The sequence below is a fragment of the Tenrec ecaudatus genome, chromosome 17 (assembly GCF_050624435.1).
Source record: "Tenrec ecaudatus isolate mTenEca1 chromosome 17, mTenEca1.hap1, whole genome shotgun sequence".
In the NCBI taxonomy this organism is placed as follows: Eukaryota; Metazoa; Chordata; class Mammalia; order Afrosoricida; family Tenrecidae; genus Tenrec; species Tenrec ecaudatus.
The window spans coordinates 43656643-43678653 of record NC_134546.1 but is presented as its reverse complement, the minus strand read 5'-3'; the positions used below and the strand labels follow the sequence as shown (position 1 = coordinate 43678653).

At 43.9% G+C, this 22011-nt stretch overlaps 1 protein-coding gene across 18 annotated transcripts in view; it reads left to right on the top strand.

Moving 5' to 3' along the window:
- Positions 1 to 22011, top strand: part of NRXN1 (neurexin 1) — a 1245618-nt gene that overhangs the window by 533573 nt on the left and 690034 nt on the right. For 11 of the 18 annotated variants that reach the window (XM_075535215.1, XM_075535222.1, XM_075535218.1 and 8 more), the window contains 3 exons: positions 4239 to 4622; positions 14813 to 15016; positions 17573 to 17599. In XM_075535215.1, coding sequence (XP_075391330.1) covers positions 4239 to 4622; positions 14813 to 15016; positions 17573 to 17599 — 615 coding nt within the window. The remainder of the gene's footprint in view (positions 1 to 4238; positions 4623 to 14812; positions 15017 to 17572; positions 17600 to 22011) is intronic. The other 7 variants (XM_075535230.1, XM_075535229.1, XM_075535227.1 and 4 more) reach the window with 1 other exon arrangement.

Genomic DNA, 22011 nt, shown 5'->3' with positions numbered 1-22011 from the left:
ACTTCAGTGACTATATTCTTTGAGTCACTGTCATAGTAAAAACCCTAAGGAGATTTTGGATTCAAATATGTATGTATTTCAGAACACTTGCACAGATATAAAAATAACCTTGGCAGTTCCATAGGCTAGGCATTGGGGTGCTAACCACAAGGTTGATGGTTGAAACCCACCAGCTGCTCCAACAGAGAAAGATGAGGCTGTCTAATCCACTCTGACCAGGAATAGTTTCTATGGCAATGGATGGGATGGGCACAGGTGTAAAGATGACCAGGTGCTACGAACACTTTGTGATCCACTAATAAACTCAAGGTGGGTTGTTCGAATCTGCCCACGAGAAGGAAAGGAACAAAGTCTGGGCGATCTGCCTTCTCAAGGAGAATAGCCGGGAAAACCCCGTGGGGCCGCTCTAGCCACGTGTTTGCAGTCCCCTCGAGTCAGAAGTGACTCGATGTTTGTATATTGCCTGCATCGACAGGATGAAAAAGGAAGCCTGGTAGCACAGTGGGTTATGCATTGAGTTGCCACCCACAGGGTCAGGGGTTTGAACCCACACGTAGCTCCACAGGAAGAAAATGAAGCACTCATAAAGATTAGTCTCAGAAACCCAGAGGAGCAGTTTTCGGTTGCTCACTTGGGTGACTATGAGTCAAAATTGACTCAATGGTAGTGAGTTTGATCTTGACTTATAGGCTAAACAAATGTCTTTATGTGTTTGATTAAGTCATAGCATTAATTATTTTTAAAACAAAGCTTTTACTCAATGACTCCTCACTACATAAAAATAATTTGAGGGTTCCATTTCACTTATATTCAGTCTTAACATTTCCCTATGTTTACCAGCCACTAATTGAAGATTTTCCAAAATATAAAGGCCTATGGTTTTCCAGACCATACAGAGAAAGTAACATTCAATTTTAAGTTGTGGTTGATTCATTCCATTATGTATGTTTGCAAAAGAATACAATGAACAAGGTCTTTTTGTGTTCATTTGCCCAAAATGACTCCTTAACTTGAACTTGACAGGTTAAAGGAAAATTCAAGTTCATCTTAGATGATATTTGAGTTGGTCACATTCTTTTCTTCCCATGCACTCTCATATTTCATTACTTATTCTTTCCTTAAAAAACTCTAAAATTTCCTATCAATGAAAAAAAATTACAAAGTGTGGGAAAAACTTCTTTTTTTATTTATTTTTGATTTTAAAATTAAACAAAAAGGCATTTATTCTATAGACTATGTTTCTTCCAAATGAACTGTCCAGAATAGCCAACAGACCATAGGAAGACATGGCTCTTGGCTCCTGTTTGAGGGAAAAAACTTCTTTCTCAATCATTTATGATAACTTTTCCATCAGTGACTTTTGAACTACAGGCTGTGAATTAGTTATTTTGGCTTAACTGAGAGAGAGAGAGAGAGAGAGAGAAACACATGTGAAAACTGTGGTGTTAATACTTGATTGGAACCAGAAGAGTCTAGTCGAATGACAAAGTTATAATAAGTATCTTACCTTGACCATGCCAACAAGTACATTCCTGAAAACATACCTGACCTTTCTCATAATAACTCTGTCCATAGCTGGCACTAACACATCATAAATAAGTGTCAGGAGGCCTCTGCCGGGTGTCCCACATCAGACAGACTGTTCATGGATGAGAGTCTGAGACACTTGGCACCAGTTTTGCACTTGACAGTACAGACACCTTGGACTGAGTTCTGCACACTGTCTGCGGGAAGAAGAGATGAAGAGAGTGAGGGACAGTGCAAGCCCCTGACCTCCCCCAGCTCAGGGACCCTCCGAGTTACAAGGACAAGGACGATGCTCTCTCCTGACGTACTGATCCCCTCTGAGCTGTGCTGTTCTCGTTCCACAAACAAGAATATGGGCAGAAATTAAATCATTTTAAAGAACATATACCAGCTCTTGTAATACTTTCTCCTTGTCACCTACTAAGCTCTGTGTCTCCTAACTGTCCTCTCTCAATATTACCTTTTTCATTTAGTCAAATCCTCAAAAATTCTGCTTCTAGTTTCCTTCTTTGACTAATTGGAAGAAAAGAGGGGGGCTGCTCTCCCTATCAGCTTAGAAAGACACATCACTGTTGACTGCACACAGCCCATTGCTTTCCACGTAGCATGTGGCTTTTCGTTTGAAAATGTCTGTCTTCTCTTTTATCCTGAACACCTCACTCTCATCATTGTCTAGCGGAGATTAGCTGCTGCAGAGGACAGAAATGGCCATGAACTTGGCCATCTTGGACAGTGCTGTCTGTACACAGCACGCTGGTGGTTTAAATACACACAGGGATCATCTAGTTCAAATAGGAAAGAGTCTACATTCTCCCTCAATAGAGCACAGCTCTGTTTCCCCAAAATGACATGATCAAACATTTCAAGTAGGATGTTATGTCATAATGCCACAGAGGGTTAAGCACCGGGTGCCAGTGGAAGGTCAGCAGTTTAAACCCAACAAGCTACCCCGCGGGTGAAAAACGTGCTGGTCTGCTTCTGAAAAATGGATCGCCTTAAAAGCCTCTTCTGATGCTACAGGACACTGTGAATCACACGTGACTCCTGTCTTTTGTGGGGGTTTTGGAAGTTTTCCTAGATGAGAGCTCTCTTCATGACACGTGCACACAGGAGAACAGTAGAAATGAGCCCTGTGCTATCTGTCCTTGTCTCAGAAATCCCACTTGGTTATCCTTTTTGGAAGGCTGGCCTCGTCATCCTGGTGAGTCTTTCTCCCCAAAGGGTGTTTTCTGTTTCCTTTTATGAACATCTAGAGAGGCAAATGCCCTGGCAGTGACCTGGGCACCCGGCCGTTCTCCCTCAAGGCTCCCCAGCATCCTTCTCTCTCACAGACCCCAATGCCCACCCCACCCCGACCCCCACCCCTCGCTGCTGGCGGCATAGCCACTCCTGGAAGGCGGCAGGGCCCCCCAGCATTTCCACGACCCTCCCTAGCAGAGAGTTTTCCCAGACATCGCAGACCTGCTAGTCCCTGGACTGTTTTGGTGTCCCCCTGAAGGGATTAAAAAGCTTCTTTGTATCTGCCCTGCTGACCCCAGCTCTGCAACCCCTGCCCTCCGACTTCAGGCCTACCTTAGGTGGCTGCTTCCGAAATCCCTGAGGATTTCCCTCAAAATCTCTCGCCAGACTCTTCCTGTTCTGCTTTATGATGGAAACCTGTAAAGCAAATGTGGGATGAGATGGCCGTGGTTCCCGGTGCACCCTCCGCATGGCTCATAGATGGATTTTTCACAGAGGTCTCTCTGGAGGTTAGGATGTGGTTGGAATGTGGTGAGCAATCTAGCATTATAGCTTGGTTTTCCTGGGAAACCTGCCTTCCATTTTCCAGGTTTTCTTTCCTTTCTTCTTTTATGGATTCCTCAAAAACGTTTCTATGACTCAAATGGCTGGCTTCGTAAGATAGGGTTCTTGTATATTTATGAGTCATTGTTATTTCCCGCTGGTTTGGGGAGTGAGAGGAAACAAACTTGTCCATTCCAAGGAGTGATTACTTTGGTATAAAAAAGTAAACAAGGCACTTGCTTGGGTGCTGCGCTGAATGGCAATGCGCATCAAGTCGGCAGGGACGACTGTCAATAAAACGCGCATTCAGAGCTCTCCTACGAGGTGGGTTATATCATTGTGCCGGTTTCCTGGAGGAGGAAACTGAGACTACTGAAGCAAATCAATGCAGCTAAGGAGTGATGAAGTCAAGTTTTGGCGTAGGCACCAGGCCAAACACGTGTTCCATCAGAGAAGCCAAGTCAATGCAAGAGAAGGGCACACGGCATTCCGCGGTTTACAGGGACAGGCTAACTTTGAACCTGGAGCTTTAACCGAAGGTAGCCTGACTGTATTCCAGAGAGTGGGACAGAATGTCCATTTCTGCGTTCCTTTCTTTTCCCTGTGCCCTCCACCGTCCCCTCCCCTTCTTTCCTTCTTCCTCGTCTTCTCTCTCTCTTCTTCCTTCAGCTCTCAGGTGGGGGCTGACAAACAGTATCTGTTGCCTGAGAAAACACTTTGGTTGTCATGTTCAAAATCACACAGAAGCCTACGAGGTTCAGTCACCCTGGTTTCTAAAAGTACGTCGTGTTGTGTTCATGCTACGGGGACGTGTGAGTGAGTCAGAAAAATAAGCCACGTCTGCCCTTAACAGGCTCCCCTTAGACGAGAGAACGGGGGGACAGGTCAGACATGGTAAAGACCCGCGCCCTCTCTTGTCGTTGCCACAGGTACCATCTCTGTCAACACGCTGCGCACGCCCTACACGGCTCCGGGCGAGAGCGAGATCCTGGACCTGGATGACGAGCTGTACCTGGGGGGGCTCCCAGAAAACAAGGCGGGCCTCGTCTTCCCCACCGAGGTGTGGACCGCGCTGCTCAACTACGGCTACGTGGGCTGCATCCGGGACCTGTTCATCGACGGCCAGAGCAAGGACATCCGGCAGATGGCGGAGCTTCAAAGCACTGCTGGCGTGAAGCCCTCCTGCTCCCGGGAAGCCGCCAGACCGTGCCTGAGCAATCCGTGCAAGAACAACGGCATGTGCAGGGATGGGTGGAACAGATATGTCTGCGATTGTTCCGGAACAGGCTACCTTGGCAGATCCTGCGAGCGAGGTAGGATTCCAAACGCCCAGCCGCCCAGTCTCTGGAGCGGAGACTCCAGGCTCGGACTGACCACAGGGCGTGTCGCCCCGCGGCTGAGCAGCTCTGTGCCAGCCCAGCGGCCGCGGCCGCCTTGCCTTTCGGGAGCCCTGGGCGATTCTCAGAGGGTCTGACGCTGAGATGGCTGCCCGGGTACAACCGTGGGCCTTTTGTATTCTCTGGGGCAGTGCTTCCCAAAATGGTTGGTCCTTTCTTTGGGGGGCTGGGGAGGGGGAAGGGGTGGACATAGGGGAGCTGCCAAAGCAGAGTTGTTTTGTTTTCTACCCGCGGGGCGGTAGGCCAACGCAGTCTGGGGGGCAATGCGGGAGGATGTGAGCCTAAGAGACACTGTGGCCCATCCCTGCACTCCCTTTCTCCAAATTTTAAATTCAGAACGCTGCCACATTAAAAAGGCATGACGCATGCTTCTAGAAGGGAACCCTGGTGGCACAGCGGTTAAGTACTGGGCTGCTGATAGAGGGCCAGTGGTTCGAACCCACGGGCTGAGCTCCAGAGAGCAACGAAGTAGCAGTGGGCTCCCCGTTAGATTACCGGCTTGAAAAATCCAGGAGGCCCAGCTTCTCAGCCCCATGAGGACGCTATGAATCAGAACGGACTTGCTGGCAGTATGCTTGATCTGGCCCAACGTTAAGAAATCGTATGTGAAGCGAGCCCGCCCTGCTGGCACTGGGTGCTCGTTGTTAGCTGCTAAGCGCCCATCCGTCAGCTGAGCCCATCCACCAGCCGCCTAAGGCTGCTATGTGTCAAATGCTAAGAGTTGGAATGAACTTGATGGAGGTGAGGTTTGTTTTGGGTTTGCGGTGGTAGCTGGAAGCTACAACTTCCCCGACACTATTGTTTAAGACTACATTGGTCTCCTCGTGTCACGTCCGTTGTCCGTTAACTTCACCCGGGGCGACCCTGGGTAATATAAACAGGAATGTGCTTAGTTGCTAAAAAAAATAATAATAATAAAATTAGAATTACAAACCCACATAGAAGCATCCTAGAAGAAAGGCCTGGCGCTCCGCTTCTGAAAAACCAGCCTTTGTAAACCTCGTGGAGCCCAGGTTTGCTGAGTCACCCCCAGGGTTTGCGCATCACAGCCTGTGTGGCAGCAGCTGATGGTTTCCACTTAGCTACCAGGCATGGCCTTCCTGAAAGTAAGCTGACTTTCAACCACACTGTGCTAAGGGTGCCCTGACTTCAAAGGTACTTGCCTTTGGCCGGACCTCACTGGCTGCAGGGATTTGCCGGTGGCTTTTGATGTAGCTGCCCTTCTTCTACTCTTAGAAGGTATAGTGAGGGGTGAGGGCAGCCAAAGCTGATCTTTGGGCCAGGCTAGAGGAAGAAGAAGCAGAACAAATAGTTCTGAACGTGCCTGTCTATCGACCCAAGTGTTTCAGATAAATGCCCTCATCACTACACCAATTGTCACTCATTTCCAACAATGGCCCTTAAAATCAATACCAGCAAATACTGATGAGCTGTTCCATTGTTACTCCCAAGCACCAAATAGCATTGCCTCTATTAGATATTTAGCCTAAAAGCCTGGCATCTATTTACTTGAGACACTTGCATTTACTCTTTCTTCTCCTGTGAAATAGTTTAGTTTTAGCTAGCTCTTGCTAGAGGGAAAAAAAAAAAAAAAGAAGCTATTCTGCAGAACTCAGACTTGAAATGTGACCCTGACTGTCTTAATAAGGAGGTGTCTCTGCTTATAATTTCTATTCTTAATGTTGATTAATACAAAGAATTAATAATCGAATAACGGTCTTCAATGAGCTACTGAAATGGTCTGGCTATTCTGCGCTATAGATAGAACTGCATCAATCAATGTGTATTTATGTTACCATGGATTCCATTTTCTTATGACCACCCCTATCTGCAGTTTTAGGGAATTGTCGTGGTTGCTACAGAGCATGCTGGGTAGATGTCTGGGACTCATAGCCACCCCATGTAAGAGAGTAGGCTCGTCCCACAAGGGTTTCTTGGCTGAAATCTTAACCAAGCAGATCGCCAAGTCTTTCCATTGCAGTCACTGTCGGTTTTTCCACCAACTTCTCAGTGAGTAGGGCAGTGCTTGACCACCTACGCCACCAGGATCCTGTGAATTGTTACTGGCGACTAGCTCTTCCCAGTCGATTTGGTGTCTGGCTTGGCATCTAGTCTGTCTAAGCCCCTCCTTCCATGGCCCCTCCTTATTTTAGATTCTCTTTGGTTTGGTGGGTAGAATTTTTTTTTAAAGTGGTAGGAATGCTTACTGTAAATATTATGGTTATATTACTGTAAATTATATTACAGTAAATATTACTGTAAATATTAGCTGGTGGTCGTGATTTAAGATTTTGTTTTAATTTTAATCACTCAGAGCTGCCAGTATTTCTGCAGCCTCCTGGTTAAGTGAAGCTGGAAAGGGGTTTAACTGAACCGGCGTGCGAATTTCAAAAGCCTTGTTATATGTGCCTAGTCTACCACCCTGTGGCAATAGTCAGCTACTACATATGGCAGAAATTAAAAATAGCAGAGACGAGTATTGTGAGCCAGAATGAGGGAACGAGCCTATTTATATAGTGCAGTAATTAGACGGAGGGGTGGCGAGCATATGCAGATTGGCAAATGAGAATTTAATACCAAACTTCCTCAGTGAGATTTGGCGTCTAATCCATCTGACAGGTGGCTGGACAAGCCCACGGATTTATGCGTCCTCCTGTTGGCTTTTAGGTGGATAGGAAGACGGTCGGGTTGTTCATGTCGTTCTTGTTTCTGGGCTACCTCTATGCACTGTGAACCATCTTGACCCTTCGGGAGTCATTTCCTCGCTCATGTTATGTTCCTCCCAGCAGCGCCCAACCTTGGGCAGCTCAACCCCGCCCGCCCTCGTGGTTTCCAGTTGAGAAAAGAGGCACTTGGCAGTGGTTCTTCTTCAGGGACATGATGGTCACAGAAGGCTAATAGTCATGAAAGAACTCACCGACAATTCTAATAGGCAAGAGAAGGGAACCCAGAGTATGGTTTTTAGTTGACTCTTTTTGGACAATTAATTAATACATTATAAACTTTTAATTATTCAAAGTAATTAGAAAATCTATTCCAATCTTTGGACAGTCGAGCTGGAGAAATGATGGCATCAGGACGTTATAGGAAATCTTCATGTTGCATTAAGTATGTCAAGGGAGTTTAAAAGAAAGAACAGAATTTTTGCTGGCAGGCTAAGTAGTCACCAAGGTAACATTTTTCTTTAAGTATCACCAAGGTAATTTTTCTTTATGTATCTTGATCCTTTAAGGAAGAATCATAGAGAAATAACGTTCAATTAAATATAAATTCTGCACCTTACCTCCTGAATTTTTGTCTTCAATGTGAGACAGAGAATTTGCAGACACTTAGATGGAACTTATTTGGGGTTGTGAGACTGTGGCGTCTTTTCACTTTTCACTTGTGTGTACAAACACTAACAGATGTCCGAGCAGTATAATCTGGCTCTTTCTCTGGCTTTCCTGGTTGATCACAGTACGCGACTGCCTTCAGGCAGAAGTGAGCCCACGTGGGCACTTTGGGCTGCACCAAGGACTAATGCAAACAGCAGGTCCATCAAACTCAATGGCATGGGAAAGAAGGCACAGAAGACACAGCTAAAATGGTTTATCCTTCCCCAGCGGGAAGGAGAGTACTGTGGTTAGCCTTTTATGGGACTCTGTGGCCTCTCGATGATAAAATAAGTTTGCTACTGCTAAAGGGTGTGTCAAATAACATAACCTTCAAATGTCAGAGGGTCGTTTCCCATTTATTAGGCTACGCCAGACAACACTTGATACATTTCCCATTTCTTGTTTAATTAAACATTAACTCTAATTAGGAGGAATCATTTCTGCTTCCATCGGAAGCTTATGAAGAAGTTTATTTCACAGAGACAAGCATCTAGCACGGCACTGAGAGGCACTCACGTTTTTCTACTTCACTCTATTTTCTCATTCCTCCAGCTTTTGGGAGAATGTTGATGTTCAGAGATCTTACATAGTCTTCTACTTTGAAGTGCATTTCATACAAATATAGCCTGCTGTCATTCATCCAAGCTGCCAGATGAATGCTTTACTTCCAAATGCTGAACGCGAGTGTTTAACTCAAATTAAACTACTCTCCATGAAAAATATGAAATGACTTTTAAAAATTCTGATTATTGACTAACAGATCCTGTTTTTACAGGGTGAATTTAATAATGTAGCTCTTTTACTTGTCTGATCCCAAATAAAGTGAATAATCAAAAGGGGCTTTTAAACTCTATGTATTTGCTGCTTTACCCGTATGAATTTTAATTGGCTAAAGTTTGGGAAAAGAAAGAGTAAAGACAAACTTATGATTTTGATTATGCCAGAAACATTTTCCCCTGTAGTGTACTGTAACTTTATAATCATATTTAATTATTTACTGAGCAGCTCCTACTAAGATTTCCCCTCTAAACTTCAGAATACTATCTTTCTTAGGGAACCCTCTTACCTGGCTGAAGCACACACACACACACAGCCAGATCCACATGAAGGGGTTACAACAAAGGAACCAAGAACCAGAGCAGGATCTCTGCCACTGTGTCCTTCAATTGATGAGTATTGATAACACCATGTTTGAGGTCCTATTTCTGTCCATGGGATCCTATTGTTACCAGAATCCACGGTGAGTCAGTATTTCCAGAACATAAGACATTCTAGGGAAATTTGCACATGCCACCCATTGTTTTCCAGCACACGCATAGGAACTAGGTCTTCTTAACCTTGATTATTCTTTATTTAGGACCCATGATATACATTTGCTCTTAGTACCCCTTGTCTGAGATCGTGCTACGTGGTGCTGAGGTAGTGGATAAAAGACTTACCTGGATAATTTTCCACAATGGTGATTTAGATTTGGGGGAGCTATGGAAATATTTTGTGAAAGCATTTTCTTTGTCATGTTCTTATATTTGGAAAATTAAACCAAAGGTGGTATCCAACAGCATCATAGGGGGTAGGGGATGACATCATCCTCCTTGCCCACACCCCAACCTCAGACCTGCGATGTAAGACAAGAAGAACCGACAGGAAACATGCTGTCCAGTCTCCAAGGAGAATCAGGAAAAATTCTATCCAACTTCCATGGGTCAGACAATTCTAATCAACAGGAGACTTCAAGTTGTTCCAATGGTGGGAAGATAAACATGTTCTTGGAACATGGCAGGACACATTTTTATACATAAAAATGAAATAATGGAAAACTGACCAATCTGAAATTTCTCAATCAACCTAAAATGCAGCTATATAATAAAACCATTACTTAAACATTATACTCAGTTAAGTATTTTACTCTTTAATCTGTGTTAATGTTATGTCTGTAAAACATCAAAAGAGTATTCAAGTGTTTTCATATTTTGAGCAGAAGAACATTTAATATTCTTTTTCAGACATAAGCCAATTTCTTGGTAAGGGAGAATCACATTTGCTGAACATATTTTATTTATACATTTTAACAAAAGGAATTAGTTCTATTAAACATGACTCGATTTAAAAATAGCCCCTGGGATTAAACATTAATCATCTCTCATTCATTAACAAATATTTATTGACTGTGTTTTACATGTCAAACCCCCTTCTAAGTTGTTGAGACTCATTATTGAGAGAGAGGGAAAAAATGATAAAACACCTGCCCTTACAAAACCTCCACCTAATAAGGGCGGAAGCAATGACTGCACCAACGAGTTTGTTTGGTTGATTCGGTAAGAGAGCGCGGTATATGGTACAATGCAGAACCGCTGCGTTTCAGAAGGCTCATATTTGATAATACTTTCTCCGCATGTAGAAACATGTTTGCAATTTGACCCATGTTTGATACAGGGGCCCCTCCCCAGTCTATCGTCTGCGGCACACTCAAGTCCATCAAAAGTTGATTTCATAATAAATATGTTATTGAAACATTTTAAAGAAAGTAGACTCCACTTACAATACGTAAACTAAATCATTGATTTCTTTGGTGAACACCTTTTCAAAGTAGCATTCACATGAAAATAGACTCATAGATGTTCAGCATCCAAGACAATCCCTAGTTCCTGAATATTGACTGTGACTCCTCCCCTGCGCCCTGTCACAGCTGACAGAGAATGAGCAGGAGGGACATACAGGCTTCCGTCCTCGGAGCACCTGTAGTCTAAGAGGGGACATGAGCAGTATTGTACCAGAAAAGGGGGGGCACCTTCAAGCAAATACAGCCGCACATAGATATAGTGACTGGACAGGGCAAAGGACACTTAGAGTAGTGCTTCGAGCCAGTGACGTCACTGGGGTTGGCGTCACCCAGGAACGGCCACTCGGGCACAACAATGGAGCAGACCACAGAGAACCCTGAGCAATTTTTTAAATTATTGTGACTCATATATCATAATTTTCAAGTATCACTCATGTAATGGCAATGGTAGTAACGTAAAGAACTAGGAAAATAAAAGTTACACTTTCAAAATATGATAAGGCGTGGAGATGACGCTATGAGATTCCAAGCATCATTGTAATTAAGTAATATTGGCTGAAAATGAAGTGCATTTGTAGACTCAAAGAGTAAATTAGCACAGCGTTTTAGTTTTGTAGGCATATTCAACTATATAAACTGAGTTTATGGAAAATGTTTTTTTGTGGTTAGGTACCATCTAGTTCGTCACAATGGACCAGAACCCTCTTGTGCCATCCTCAGAAGTGTTGCTGTGCTCCAACCCATCACGGCCAGGCGCTGGCTCCCTTCATCCCCACGAGGGCCTTCTCATTTCCCTAGAGCCTCTGCTTTACCAAGCAGGGTGTCCTCATCCAGGGGCTGCTCCCTCCTGATAGCATGCCCGTCGTCCACAAGAATGAAGTCTCACCCTTCCCACTTCTCAGGAACATTCTGGCTCTACTTCCTGCAACCCGTATTTCGTCCTTCTGACCTTCATCTACCAATATTCTTTGGGAACACCATTACTCACAGGCAGCCCTTCTTCCTGGATTTCCCTTACCCCCCCATCCAGCTTTTGCCTGCCTATGAGGAGTGTTTTAAAATAATAACCAGTATCTGTGGGAAAACTGCAGGCAAGTTTTATAGATGATCATTTTGAGGTCACCCCCTCTGATCATGGCATCCAGTGAGGTCCACCCCACTCTGGAGCCCCCTAATGACATCACTGTTGGGTAACAGGAGGCGAACAACTGAATTGTGAAGGAACTGAGCAAAAGTTGAATCTTTTAAGACAAAAGTGTGACTAAATGAGGGTGAGGCAGGCCGCATGGGTGTGACGAACTGTGTGGGTGGGGCATACGAAAGGCTGAGACCAGAGCCTTATGGGTTTGTATAAAGAGAGCAGACATTGTTTTAAGTGTTCTCAGGGGCATCGAGTCAAGCTTAGTAAGGTGCATATGGTATTCCACTTGGGGATGTCAAAGAGACCCTGGATAATGGATGGAGCTTGGCGAGTGGTGAGGGAGGTTAATAAACAGTAGAGTAACCAAACGCCCTTAGGTGACTAAGAGTCAAAGGAACAAAGAAGAGAGCTAAGGAGGAAAATGCGGGCTGCTCAGCTCTTAGTGGCTTAGCTATGCATTGAGTTCCAGAGTGACCACCCAAAATGACTAAGGTTTATTAGAAACAATACTGGACGTCCTGAAATATAAACTTGCAAGACCACCAGTCCGGGCTAGAGCCTGAAGAATGAGCACATTTGTATCAGTAAATGTCGTTGCTGTGCTGTGCCGTGTACCCTGACCAACAGGGAGAATGATCTACTTTTTCATTTCAGGAAGTTTTTCTTTTTATGAAATCGCATTCTGAGTTATCAAAACCATTGAGAAAGCAGCATGACGCCTGTTTTGCCATGTTCAGCCACCGTGCGGTGTGTCACACTAAGGAGTGCTAACTCTTGGGGCAGTTGGTTTATGATCAACATTTTTTAGCGGTTCATTCCCTGAGTGTTGAATGCAAAGTTAAGCAACTGCATTATTAAAGAAAGCCACTTTGGCTTAATAGCACTCAACCACATAATGTTCATTTCCGCCGCAGCCTTATTCAAAAAGTTGTATTGCTATTAGATTTGTGATGTCCAGCATACTCTTTAAAGGATGTTGTGGCTGTGCTTACAGATAATGTTTCAAGGTACCCCTGACCTATAAATGAATATTTATAGGAAGTTATCATTTGTGTCTTAGCAAAAATATTATAGATTAGAAATATTATTTATTGTACAATAGCACCTTGCTCAGCTAAACAGTCATTCCATGATACCCACCTTCCCGACATGATCGCTGAAGACAGATGTGTGCTTAAGCAAATGTGGTGAAGAAAGCTGATGGTGCCCGGCTATCAAAAAGTTATAGCGTTGGGGTCTTAAAGGCTTGAAGGCAAACAAGCGGCCATCTAGTTCAGAAGAAACAAAGCACACAGAGAAGATGCACACAAGCCTAAGTGAACACGAGATGTTGAAGGGATCAGCTAGCAGACACCAAAGAACAAAAACCATCATTGTGTGATCACCTTCCCCAAATAAATGCTGAAGACAAATGTGTGCATAAGTGTGGTGAAGAAGGCTGATGGTGCCTGGCATCTGGGGACTTAAAGGCTTGAAGGTGAACAAGCGGCCATCTATCCCAGAAGCAACAAAGCCCACATGGATGCAGCACACCAACATGTGTGATCATGAAGGGCCGAGGGGACCGGGTTTCAAGCAACAAAGGCAGGGGGGAAATCATATCGTGAATGAGGGGAGTGCATGGTGGGGACCCAATGCCCATCTGTAGACAACTGGACATCCATTGCAGAGAGGTAGTGGGGAGGAGGTGAGTCACTCAGGGTTCAGTGTAGCAATAATGAAATTCAAAACCTTTCGCTAGTTCTTAAATGCTTCCTCCCCCACCCCCCCCAATTATCATGATCCCAATTCTACCTTGCAAACCTGGTTAGACCAGAGGATGCACAGTGGTACAGTTGGGATCTGGAAACACAGGGAATCTAGGACAGATGAATCCCTCAGGACCAACAGTGAGAGTGGCGATACTGGGAGGGAAGAGGGTGTAGAAAGGGGGAATCGCTCACGGGGATCTACATATAACCTCTTCTCTGGAGCATGGGCAACAGGAAAGTGGGTGAAGGGAGTTGCCGGGCAGTGAGATAAAATAATAATTTATAAATTATTAAAGGTCCATGAAGGATGGGGGAGCGGGGAGGGAGGGGGAGGAAAAAAGGAAAATGGAAGGCGAATTTTGAGAATGATGAGGGGAACGAATGTATAAGGGTGCTTTATTCAATTGATGTATGTATGAATTGTGATAAGAGTTGTATGAGCCCCAATAAAATTACTTATATAAAAAAAGAAATATTATTTATTGATTATCAATACCACGTTTCTTCTCCATTTTTTTCTTCCCCTGAACTGCACCCTTTTTGGGAAAGTATTGGGCTGATTCTTAGATTTAAATGCTATTTCCTACCAGCACAGAGACTTTGAAAAATGAAGTTATCATAGTAACATCAGTCAGAATCATGGCATTTTAGGATCAAGACCTTGTGGCTCTTCAGGTTTTGTCATTCCAACTTAGAATGGAAAGCAGGCAAGACTCGATCATTTTCAATGCGGCTGGTCTATGAGCTAGACGTTCCTAAGTATCCGAGACCACCAGGGCTTCAGCTCAGCCTCAACAATATGGCTGCCTAGGAGAATGTGCTTGCTGATGGAGACACATACCTAAGCTCCCAAGACAAATGGGATGAGTGTTAGGGTAGGGAGTGACAAGGAAAGCTCTGTTATGGGGCCACCAGGTTTCAGCAGATACTTTAACGAGGAAATCTTGGGTGACTTTACAGCTTAAAATAATGAGTGTTCTGTTTGAAGAAGAAGAGCTGATTTGTAGCCCTATGTTCTAACTAGGAGGAACCAGATGGTGTAATGGTTACTCATTGGGCCGCAATCCGCGTGGTCAGCAGTTCGAACCACCAGCAGCTGCAGAGGAGAAAGGCTTGGCTTTCTACTCTCGCTGGGAGTCAGCATTGACTCGGTGGCAGTGAGTTTGCTTTGGGTTTTTTCTAACTGGAAGCCGGTACTATACCACCTTTTGGATTTTTTTTTCTGAAAGTATAAATTCTCTCAGTGACCAAGACCTCCTCCATGTATGTTCTATCTACAGAGGCAACGATTTTGAGCTATGACGGGAGTATGTTTATGAAAATCCAGCTTCCGGTGGTGATGCACACAGAGGCCGAGGACGTGTCCTTGCGGTTCCGATCCCAGCGTGCTTACGGCATTCTCATGGCCACCACCTCCAGAGACTCTGCAGACACCCTCCGCCTGGAGTTGGATGCAGGGCGTGTGAAACTGACGGTCAACCTAGGTAACAACTTACCTTCCCTCACGGGACTAACACGAGTCACTTTGTGTTCTGTTTTGCCTGCAAACATTTATCAAGTAGCCTGTTTGCCATGGGAAGTCAAAACCCTTAATGGTCTTTCCATCATTGGAAGTATGTTAGGTTCCTTTGGCATCTTTTTTTATTGCTTTTATTCCTTTAAACATACATTCCTGTTTTGTGATTCCTACCACTGAGGGTTCTTAAAAGAGAAGCCCGTATCCACTCCCTGCGATGTTAATGAAAATATAAAGGATCCGGCTCCAGGTGTCTGAAACGGAAATTTCTCTGTTGTTACCCTGGCTGACATTCTGAGTGGTTACAGATTCCATCTTTGCAGAGAAATGAACAGCTGCGTTCTTTTATGTGCCGGATGCAGCAATATCAAAGTTCAACTTCACTCTTGAGGGCAACAGTTGGCTCTTAATTCTTTCCTGTGGGCTCTCTCTTTTGAATGGTGCCCGACGTGGTGTCACATCTTTTCTGTTTGAAAACACTGTGTGGTGATATTTTGCTATCTGAAAGGCAATCTACAACCCTTCAATGCCCAAAGTCTGCGGCCCTTCGCAAACAGCCACGAGAACACTGAAAGCGCAGGCTCTTCTACAGAAAGATAATGCTTTCCTGCTTGACTGTAGCGGTAAGAAAGAGCACACTACAGTAAAACCTCACGAATCTGGATGGATTGTGTCGGAAAGCTGGGCTGAATTTTAAAAATCTGAATCATAGGCTACAAAAACGGGATGAAAGAAAAATAATTTTAATGTATATTCCCCATTCTATTAAGTAATATGAATTTATAGCTGAAAAAAATCTTGTCCAGTGACGGTCTGATTAGATTGACTTTACTGGGTAGCTAAGAATTATCCACAAGTAGCACACTGCTTTAGTAATGCATCCATGTAATTAGTGTATAGTAAAGTTCATGAAATCAGTTTCTTCCTGATGTACTTTCGAATCATTTCTCTGTGTTTCATATTTCTTTCCACAGATTGCACCTCAAAATAAAGAATTAATTTCTGCCCCCCAAAATTTTATTTTTATCACTAACTTCAAAGAGAGGGGTCCAAATTAATGAGGTTTTACTGTATCTTCTGATAGTGCTAGGGCACAAAAAATAGACAAAATAAAAGGCTAAACTATTTAGGTTTATATATTTTTTAAAAAGTAGTAAAATGATTAAAATTTTTAAAAGTAGTAAAATATTATAAGGTAAAGCATTTGTGGAAACTCCACGTACATTTTCAAATTATTCTGGGCAGAATGATAGCTCATAAAATATATATCATGCCACTGATGTAATACTGCATATAATGACATTAAAGTAATGTTAGTTAAATTAGGTAAAATTCTTATGGGAGTGTTCTGGGATATTGTTCTGTTAGAGTGCCCTCTCGCGGCAACCGTAGATTACTGCATGTCACTCAAAATAAGTCACCTATTTTCAGCTGAGGGGCTAGCTGCAAGCCCGAGGAGAAACAGTACTGGGGATTTTCCAACAGCAAAGCATTCTGTGGGAAGAGTTGTGTAGGTGCTGGTCCTTGGCTGTTTGCGACCACTTTTCTGATGCGGTTGACGACACATGACAAACTCAGCTATATGGAAACAGAATCTAGGTCTGTATTTTTCAAGCTCCCCAAAGGCATTAAATACCAAGACAAACACCAACAAATATATGTCTGCAAAATAAACATGCAAGGTCCCCACATAGTCTTTTAAAATGACCCTCGTCATCGCAGGCTGTGTTGTCCAGACTAGACATTCCATCTGTCCAGCACTCGCTTTGATCTGAAGTGTAAAAGAAGGACATGGGCAGTGTTGTCGGCCTTGACACTGAGCACGCAGAGATAACATGTTGAGCTTCGGAGAGAGGGCCAGGCTTGTGTACGCTGAAGAATGGCAGCACTCTTGACCCCGCAGGGCTTGGAAAGTAAGCATTCCTGTCCTCCTCCATTTATGACGGTAAAGAATACCGACATCTGACTGTTGACTTTTCTGTGCCTAAGAGAGAGAGGGGGGAAAGAAAAAGGAAAAAAAAAGAACACATTACGATGAAGTGAAAACCATTTTAACTTCTTGTCCATTTCACCACTTGCGATTCTGTTGGCCTTTGTGGGATATTTGATTTTGGAGGTCCAAGATGTCTGTGCCTAGCTGGGTTTGCACTGTACCCCATTGTGACGGAGCACTTTTTAATTACATTGAAAGCCATACTATGTTCTTTCACACATGGGGAGCAAGTGGCAGCCAATCTAAGACAAGCATCTTTGACAGTTAGCAACTCTCTAATCCACTTAGATTTGTCACCATGTAGCTTTGTTTGAATTGGCCATTTTTTTTTAAACTTTCTATTTTGCTTCCAACGGTGAACTTTTTGTAACAATAAATCTGGGTTCTAGAAGTCTGTAAAGAATACTGATATGGAGTGGCCATATTTGCATGTGTCTGTCCCCGGAAGGGTGGACTGTGATTTTATTGGATGTCTGCAGCTATTACCTTGAAGGATAAATTTTCATTTTTCATCTATTCTTCCCCATCTAGATTGTATCAGGATTAACTGTAATTCCAGTAAGTGCCTATTCAAAATTTTTAAAATGTTATTCCTCCATTATGTCAGCTAGTCAAGAAAAAGAGAGAGAAGGGAAACTGAGTTTTTCCAACTCATGAACTCACTTTTGAAATATACCAGTCCATCATCTGGGTGTAAAAATTCATTTGAAATCTATCCAATGGAAGACTTGTCTTCCTGTCTCTAACTGGGGAAAGAAATGGCCTGCATTTTGTGACAGAAGGTACAAATGCATCATAAGCCATCCAGAGTGGACAGTACCGCTCATAGTTGGCCACATCTGGGACTACAGGTGTTTCTTTATGGCCGAATAGCCAGGAGAAAATACTGTGAGTCTTACTTCCTTCTCATTTGGGGGGGGGGGGGGGTAGGGTCTGATTTTGTTTCCATCTCTAACGCAAATATAGCATAAAAGGTATTGAATGCCTCACTCTGAGAGCTACCATGAAATCCTAAATTCAACCAAGGAAAGTCTGTTTCTCCAAGTTTTATGCACAGAAGGTTGTTTGTGCTAAAGTTCTTCCCATGTTGATTAAGAGCATTTGTATGATGAATTTTTACATCCTAATCACATACCTACAAAAATAACCAAAACCTTTCCAATCTGTGATATGCATGCTAAATGAGGAGTCGGAAGAAGAAAAAAACAAAGATGTATGGACTGAATTCTTTTTGAATTTGAACTCGGTCATCTGAAAGGATTTGAGGACTGTGACTTTATTGTGGGTTGTAGCTTTCTCTTAAAAGTATGCTCTCGTTTTATGGCTTTACATACATGTTGAAGTTTTTCTTTTTCAGGTTTTGCAGAACCACACTCAGGAAGGCCTTCCAATGATCTCAAAATTGTTAGCTATTTAAGTAAAATGGATCGAACAAGTTCCTAACCTCTCTTTGTGATATTCCTTGCAATTTTATGTTTCAATCCTTGGAGAAATGCTGAGTGTTAACGGAGTTTGCTTCCCAGTCTGCTGGCTGTGTTTCCAAATGTCCGTAAGTCATCCTGTGAAGAACAGGGTTTGTGATCTTAAATTGTCAAAACCAAGGAGCTTTTTTCTCATGAAATGCATACTCTTTAGACTACTGTGCTGCTTACCACTCAGCTTTATCTAAAACTAGTGTAATAATCGTTTTTAGAGAATATAAAAGCAGATCTGCCTCACCACAGCTATAGAAAGGTTACTGAATCACAATTTATGAAAACACTTAGCTAATGAAATACAAGGGTCAAACAAGTTTCCACCTTGGTAGACTATAACCAACAGGCCTGGTATTAAAAATCGTCTCAAAGAGAATAGTTCCAGAAAATCGTCTCTCAGAGGTCCCACCCCCGTGAAAGTTTCCAAGTGTGTGTCATTCTCCTCTCTCATCCCATCTCTCCACACGTATGTTCAGCTCCGATGCATGAGCTGGATCAGGGACGTCTCCCAAAGACTCCCTTCCAAGCCAGGCAGACGCCAGCGCCAGGTTTTCTGGGTTCCTCCTGAGTCTTAGTGGGGGGGATCTGGTTCCTCCCAGGTCTCTGCCTTACAGACTCCGTTTACTTGCTGTAGGTTAAGCACAGGACAACACGCGGCTTTTTAATTGACCCAATGCAACTAAGAAACAATGGCGATAGATGAAAGCATCATCACGCGCCTTGGTAGACTCTCCCTCATGTGATCCTTACCAGGCGGCTCTGATCCCAAACACGGGCTCTTCCTGTTCTCTGGAGGCCAGAGGGTTGGCCGGAGAGGGGGAATTTTCCCCTCCCGGGAAACGCATGGTACCGTTCAAGGACGTGAGCTCAATGCGCGAGTCTGAGCTTTCGGTGCACCCTTGGCGGGACTGCACGAGCTCTAACTTGCCAGCAGTCACTGCAAACAGGTAACCGTTGCCTTTCCTTTGGCTTTGGTTTCATCTGAGGACGCAGTGGGGAGACGTGGGCAGAAAGGCAACCTGCCAGTGGCCGAGTTCGCAGTCAAGTGTAAGGGCCAAGAGGAGTCAGCGTGTCCGAGGAAGGTATTCGAAGTCACAGACCTGATGTGAGGAGAGACGTCCGCCTGTGGGCTCTCTCCTGGCAGTTAAATACATAAACAAATGGAACCCGCATCCCCATATAAATTGGAAATTTGATGAAAGACCGATTTCTGAAACGTATTCTCTATGGGCTGTCGGTTTGTCCGGAGCCTGGAAATGAGCGCATGATCCGGAAACCGCAGCTGTCTCTAAACGGGGCACCAGAACTAAGCTAGCAATTGTATTGCAAGATTAAAATGAAATGCCCCGGGCGATTTAAAACAGGAACAGCAAAAGCCGCCACCACAGGACAGACACAAGCTATCACATAAAAACACACCTTCCACGGAGGCGTGCGACTGCACTCTCTATAAGTTTTTAGGCTTGAGTGGCAGCCTCCCCATTTAAATATCTCCAGGTTTTCTAAGACATGCTCAGCCGTGGCCCGCAGGCACATCCAGTTCTCCCGTTTCTCCCAGAGTTCACAGCAGTTATGACTTGATTCGGAAAAGAAAATTTAGCTCGTACTGGGCTCGTTAAATTTGGGTGGCAAAGAATGGGTGATGAGCACGGCGGGCTGAGCACCTTCAAAGCCGGAGCGGTGTCCTGGGCCAGCAACAGAGATGCAGCAAAAGAATCCTCCTGGAACAAGTCAGGGCAGAGCATGCTGTCCAAGCTTTTGGGAGAAAGTGGGGTTTCTCACAGATTCCCCACTGACACCATCGTCCCCCACTGGTGAGGGAAGCTGTCAAGGTGTTTAAATGGAGGAAGAGAGCCTATTTTCATTTAAAAATCAAAAGCTGATTTTCATGTGGGCAGCGCACACTGGAAGAAAACCAAATCTCTATTAAAAAAGAACCGTCTTAGTGTCCAAGCATACCTTGATCTTTCAAATGCAAATGGAATGTCTTTGCACATGAACCTATACGGGATTCAGTTCTTTGCCATCCATTTGCCTATGTCATTGTCAGGAGATGGCAGGACACTGCAACATGGAATTAGGGTAAGGTCAAATTCTGCAACATGAAATGTGTTGCTGGTTTCCCAGTTTGCTCTGCTCAGGAAGGGAATGAAGGGGCAATCGAATGACCTTGTGTCCCATCCTGTCCTTGGCCGTGAGAGAATACCACAGTTTTATGTAAAACTTGACAAAGGCAGACAATCTCATCCATGGATAGTGAAGGAGACCTCATAACGGAATATCAAAAGAATGGTAAAGGCACATTCTTTAAGCGGGATGAAGAGGATAAACGATCTAAATGAAGGGGGAAAGCCCAAATTATAGGCTATTTTAAAAAATCATGATAGAAGCCTATGCTAACAAAAGATAATCATTTCATAATATGTTATCACCAAGAGGGGTCAGGTTAGACTGGATAAATATTGTGTGACCAGCACGGGGACTAGTTGCATAAAAAGGAGAGTGTCTTATAGTCACTTGTCTGGTCCATAGTTCCAACCAACTAAGCAAGTTAAAAATGAAATTACGGAAATCAAGAATGGAAAAGTACATTTCACCCCCTTGTAAAATTTCCTCAGATATGGAAGTAGTTGGGTTTGTAGAGGCTCTTGGCTTCATTGTGCGTTTATTTATTTTTGTCTGCCGAAGTGCCCAGCCTAGTGTGCTGACTCTGGGCCCTGGCCTGCAGTGGTCAATGCAGTCTTCCTGCAAGCTGGACTGTGGCGTGAGAGGAATGGCTGGACAGTCCCAATTCTTCTTCTTGCTCTCTTGGTATAACGTTAAAACTGGTGCTGCCAGCATGTTTGAAAAACCATGGAATAACGCAACAGTGGCATTAGTAGAGAATATTGTCCTTGCCTGCTGGAAGGGAGGAGCCCGTCTCCGCAGCCATATGAAACATGGAGTCTTAATAAATGCATGCTCCTAATGCTTGTTTACTTGCTTGCATCCTTAGATTTCCTGATGCTTTACTCATTCCTCTATTCTGCGGCACACCTGCTCCTTCTCCCTTTTACCCAGACTGACTCTTCCTGCTTCCCCATTTCCAATGTGGCTCTCTCCTATTCTCTTTTGTCTTTTTCCCCTACAAGAATGAAACTGTTTGGTTGTTCAATAAGCAGGTATTCTAGATGCCCTGGGTTTCAAGCCAATCAACACAGAGAAAGGTTTATCAAAAAATCAGAGGCAGTGAAAATCCAAATGGCACTAATGAAACAAAGTGTCAAGGTTTGAAGTTCAACTCCATCTCAGGGTAGTGCTGAAGAATGCGAGAGAAAGGAAATGCAAGGCAAAAAGTGAATCTCCCTTGAAGGCGGTGGAGGAGATGGTCTGAAAGCACGTTCCTGGCAAATGCACTCTGATGGATGTCAGAAATGGATAATAAAATCTTCGTATTATCACTTTATTATCAGAATGAAAAGATCAACTGGATATTCGTTATCACGGGGTTTATGT